The 5,000-nt window shown below is 53.0% G+C and overlaps 1 protein-coding gene across 1 annotated transcript in view; it reads right to left on the reverse strand.

The window, feature by feature from the left end:
- Positions 1 to 6: 6 nt before the first annotated feature.
- The window catches only part of LOC125450373 (membrane-spanning 4-domains subfamily A member 15-like), a 13,173-nt gene continuing 8,179 nt past the window's right edge, over positions 7 to 5,000 (reverse strand). The window contains exons 4-7 of the mRNA XM_048526362.2: positions 4,194 to 4,250; positions 1,183 to 1,320; positions 735 to 857; positions 7 to 318 (exon numbers count right to left, since the gene is read on the reverse strand). Of these exons, the coding sequence (XP_048382319.1) occupies positions 277 to 318; positions 735 to 857; positions 1,183 to 1,320; positions 4,194 to 4,250 (360 nt within the window). The 3' untranslated portion in view covers positions 7 to 276. The remainder of the gene's footprint in view (positions 319 to 734; positions 858 to 1,182; positions 1,321 to 4,193; positions 4,251 to 5,000) is intronic.

Below are 5,000 nucleotides of genomic sequence, written 5' to 3' on the forward strand. Positions count from 1 at the left end.
AACACCCTCACACACACTCAAACACACACACACGCACAGACACACACACACACACACACACACACACACACACACACACAATCACAGACACACACAGGTATGTACACACATGCGAAAACACAGTCTCACAGATGCACTCAGATGGAACACCCGTTCACCACCTCACACAGCGGCGTGAGCACACACCAGGAACACACACTTCGCGGACTGGCTTCCAAAGCATTAAAACAATAAATGGGATCCTGGGCAAAATCAGGCAACTCAACTGGGGAGGCTTCACGAATCGTCGTCCATATTCCCATCGTGAATCATCAATGGCTGAAATTACAAAGTAAACACTCGCATCAAATAGTGAGTGTGAGTGTGAGTATGTGTGTGAGTATGAATATGATTGTGAGGGTTTGTGTGAGTAGTGGGGTGAGTGTGAGCGTGAGTAGGGTGGTGAGTGTGAGCATGAGTGAGTGTGAGTAGGGGGTGAGTGTGAATGGGTGAGTAGGGGAGTGAGTGTGAGTGCGAGTGAGTGTGTGAGAGTGAGTAGTGGGGCGAGTGTGAGTAGCAGGGTGAGTGTGAGTAGCGGTGAGTGTGAGTGCAAATGACTGTGAGTAGGTTGTAAGCGTGAGTGCAAGTGAGCGTGTGAGTGTGAGTAGGGGGTGAGTGTGAGTGCGAGTGAGTGTGAGTAGGGGGTGAGTGTGAGTGTGAGTAGGGGGTGAGTATGAGTATGAGTGTGAGCTTACCATGCTGCTGTAGGGGCTGCAGCACCGTGTGGATTTGCAGACGAACGCTGAGACGGTGATGCAGACGGTGAGCTGCAGGAGGGTGAAGAGCAGGAGGATGGCAACAGTGACGTACGAGATGATCTGCAAAAGAGGTTGCGCGGAGCATTAGGTCCGTCGGAGTGCGAGGCCATTCAGCTCCCCCCCCCCCACTCCGCCGCAGCCTGTCCCGCAGGAGCAGGAGGAGGCTATTCGGCCGCATTCTCTTAGCCTGTCCCGCGAGAACAACCCAGTGCGCTCCGAGCTGGCGATGCCCTGCTTCCGCGATGCTTCGCCGGTTTCACCCACACGTTGTTTCAGGGGATAGGGGTGGGAATTGTGTTGGGGAACGCACCCTCTCTCACCCCCGCAGTTTGTCGCGCCCCCCACCCCCGTTCTCCCGTGCCTCCCCAGCGCCCCGCCGACGTACGTAGAAGTCCCGTGCATGTGTGCACTGTGTGTAGCTCCCAGTGCAGTGCAGGATATCCAGGATGTCAGTCACGTAAATGATCCCACCAGCGGCTGCCAGGAATCCACTGACCACGTTCCAGGTCAGGCAGGCTCGGAGCTGACAACACGAAGGGGAGCGGGTGACTTTGTGAAAACTGGGCGCAGAGAGAAAGCACCACATAACCCCCCTCCCCCACTGTCACCGTCCGCGCCGCGGCGATCTGCTTGCTTCGCCCTCACCCCCACCCCCACCCCGTGAACCCGCTACCACCAGCCGCAGGCTGCGGGGCAGGAACCCGGTTCACCTAACGAGGGCTCCATGTCGAGGAGGCACTGATCATCAGGAGGTTCCACTGAGGGGTTTCCCAGGGTCAGGGTCAGGGTCAAGGGCAGGTCAGGGACAGGGTTTGGGTTAGGGTCAGGGTTAGGGTTAGGATTAGGGACAGGGATAGGGTTAGGGATAGGGATAGGGACAGGGTTAGGGATAGGGATAGGGATAGGGATAGGGTTAGGGATAGGGATAGGGAAAGGGTTAAGGATAGGGATAGGGACAGGGTTAGGGATAGGGTTAGGGATAGGGATAGGGATAGGGTTAGGGATAGGGAAAGGGTTAGGGATAGGGATAGGGACAGGGTTAGGGATAGGGATAGGGATAGGGATAGGGATAGGGTTAGGGATAGGGATAGGGAAAGGGTTAGGGATAGGGATAGGGACAGGGTTAGGGATAGGGTTAGGGATAGGGATAGGGATAGGGTTAGGGATAGGGATAGGGAAAGGGTTAGGGATAGGGATAGGGATAGGGATAGGGTTAGGGATAGGGATAGGGTTAGGTTTAGGGATAGGGATAGGGATAGGGACAGGGACAGGGACAGGGATAGGGATAGGGATAGAGTTAGGGATAGGGATAGGGACAGGGACAGGGACAGGAATAGGGTTAGGGATAGGGACAGGGACAGGGATAGGGAAAGGGTTAGGGATAGGGATAGGGATAGGGATAGGGTTAGGGATAGGGATAGGGTTAGGGATAGGGATAGAGATAGGGATGGGGACAGGGACAGGGATAGGGATAGGGATAGGGATAGGGTTAGGGATAGGGTTAGGGATAGGAATAGGGATAGGTTTAGGGATAGGGATAGGGACAGGGAAAGAGACAGTGATAGGGAAAGGGTTAGGGATAGGGATAGGGATATGGATTGGGATAGGGATAGGGTTAGGGATAGGGTTAGGGATAGGGATAGGGATAGGGATAGGGTTAGGGATAGGGATAGGGACAGGGACAGGGATAGGGAAAGGGTTAGGGATAGGGATAGGGATAGGGATAGGGTTAGGGACAGGATTAGGGATAGGGATAGGGTTAGGGTTAGGGATAGGGATAGGGATAGGGATAGGGACAGGGACAGGGATAGGGATAGGGTTAGGGATAGGGTTAGGGATAGGGCTAGGGATAGGGATAGGGACAGGGACAGGGACAGGATAGGGATAGGGATAGGTTTAGGGATAGGGTTAGGGATAGGGATAGGGATAGCGTTAAGGTTAGGGATAGGGAAAGGGATAGGGATAGGGATAGGGTTTGGGATAGGGTTAGGGATAGGGATGGGATAGGGCTAGGGATAGCGTTAAGGTTGGGGATAGGGAAAGGGATAGGGATAGGGATGGGGATGGGGACAGCATTGCGTGTGTGTGTGTGTGTGTGTGTGTGTGTGTGTGTGTGTGTGTGTGTGTGTGTGTGTGTTGTGAGTGTGTGTGTGAGTGTGTATGTGTGTGTGTGAGAGAGTGTGTGTGTGTGTGTGTGTGTGTGTGTGAGAGTGTGTGTGTGTGTGTGTGTGTGTATGCATGTTAGAGTGTGTGTGCGTGTGCGTATGTGTGTGTGAGTGTGTGTCTGTGTGTGAGTGTGTGTGTGTATGTGTGTGCGTATGTGTGTGTGTGTGTCTGTGTGTGAGTGTGTGTGCGTATGTGTGTGTGTGTGTGTGTGTGTGTGTGTGCGCGTATGTGTGTGTCTGTGTGTGTGTGAGTGTGTCTGTGTGTGAGTGTGTGTCTGTGTGTGAGTGTGTGTGTGTATGTGTGTGCGTATGTGTGTGTGTGTCTGTGTGTGAGTGTGTGTGCGTATGTGTGTGTGTGTGCGTATGTGTGTGTCTGTGTGTGTGTGAGTGTGTGTCTGTGTGTGAGTGTGTGTGTGTATGTGTGTGCGTATGTGTGTGTGTGTGTCTGTGTGTGAGTGTGTGTGCGTATGTGTGTGTGTGTGTGTGTGTGTGTGCGCGTATGTGTGTGTCTGTGTGTGTGTGAGTGTGTCTGTGTGTGAGTGTGTGTCTGTGTGTGAGTGTGTGTGTGTATGTGTGTGCGTATGTGTGTGTGTGTCTGTGTGTGAGTGTGTGTGCGTATGTGTGTGTGTGTGTGTGTGTGCGTATGTGTGTGTCTGTGTGTGTGTGAGTGTGTGTCTGTGTGTGAGTGTGTGTGTGTATGTGTGTGCGTATGTGTGTGTGTGTGTCTGTGTGTGAGTGTGTGTGCGTATGTGTGTGTGTGTGTGTGTGTGTGTGTGTGCGCGTATGTGTGTGTCTGTGTGTGTGTGAGTGTGTCTGTGTGTGAGTGTGTGTCTGTGTGTGAGTGTGTGTGTGTATGTGTGTGCGTATGTGTGTGTGTGTCTGTGTGTGAGTGTGTGTGCGTATGTGTGTGTGTGTGTGTGCGTATGTGTGTGTCTGTGTGTGTGTGAGTGTGTGTCTGTGTGTGAGTGTGTGTGTGTATGTGTGTGCGTATGTGTGTGTGTGAGTGAATTCATCACCACGAAACCTCTAAGCCCTTTATCGATGAGCAATGCCACCGTGGTCAGCTAGCTAAGAAAGGAGGGAAGAAGCCGAACCGCGAAGCATTCCAATCAGGCACCCCGTTCGGCATCAGTATCCCGGCTGATAGGGCAATACTCCTGTGGCTTTCCAGAAAGGCTGAGGAATGGGAAGTGACTGATCCTTACGCCTGCCTCCGAGGACAGTTACTTACCAGTTTGATGTTGGGATCCTTCTCTGCAGCGATGGACAATGCCCCTGACACGATGAACTGTGCAGGGACAGAAAGTGAAAGTGTGACATTCCATTTATCAGTTTTATCAGGCACAGAGCAACTAACTTTCAGATCTTCAGGGGAGTGTGAGTGTGCGAGACTGAGAGTGTGAGCGTGCCAGACTGCGGCTGTGAGCGTGCAACACTGTGTGAGTGTGCACATCTTAGACTGTGAGTGTGCCAGACTGTGTGAGTATGTGAGTCTATGAATGTGAGTGTGTGAAGCTGTGAGTTTGAGTGTGCAAGGCTGTCGGTGGGGTGTGCGAGACATTGAGTGGGAGCACACGAGGCTGTGAGTGTGAGTGCAGGGGAGTGTGAGTCCGGGAGTGTGAGTGAGTGAGACTGTGAATGTGCGAGACTGTGAGTTTGAGTGGGGGTGTGTGTGTGTGAGAGACTGTGAGTGTGAGTGTGCAAGACTGTGAGTGTGAGTGTACATAACTGAGAGTGCGAGTGCGTGAGACTGAGAGTGTGAGCGTGCAACACTGTGTGAGTGTGAGCATTTTAGACTGTGAGTGTGCAAGACTGTCGGTGGAGTGCGCGAGACGTTGAGTGGGAGCACACGAGACTGTGAGTGCAGGGGAGTGTGAGTCCGGGAGTGTGAGTGAGTGAGACTGTGAATGTGCGAGACTGTGAGTTTGAGTGGGGGGTGTGTGTGTGAGAGACTGTGAGTGTGAGTGTGCGAGACTGTGAGTGTGAGTGTACATAACTGAGAGTGCGAGTGCGCGAGACTGAGAGTGTGAGCGTGCAA

Source organism: Stegostoma tigrinum, unplaced genomic scaffold (genome assembly GCF_030684315.1).
Source record: "Stegostoma tigrinum isolate sSteTig4 unplaced genomic scaffold, sSteTig4.hap1 scaffold_385, whole genome shotgun sequence".
Taxonomy (NCBI): Eukaryota; Metazoa; Chordata; class Chondrichthyes; order Orectolobiformes; family Stegostomatidae; genus Stegostoma; species Stegostoma tigrinum.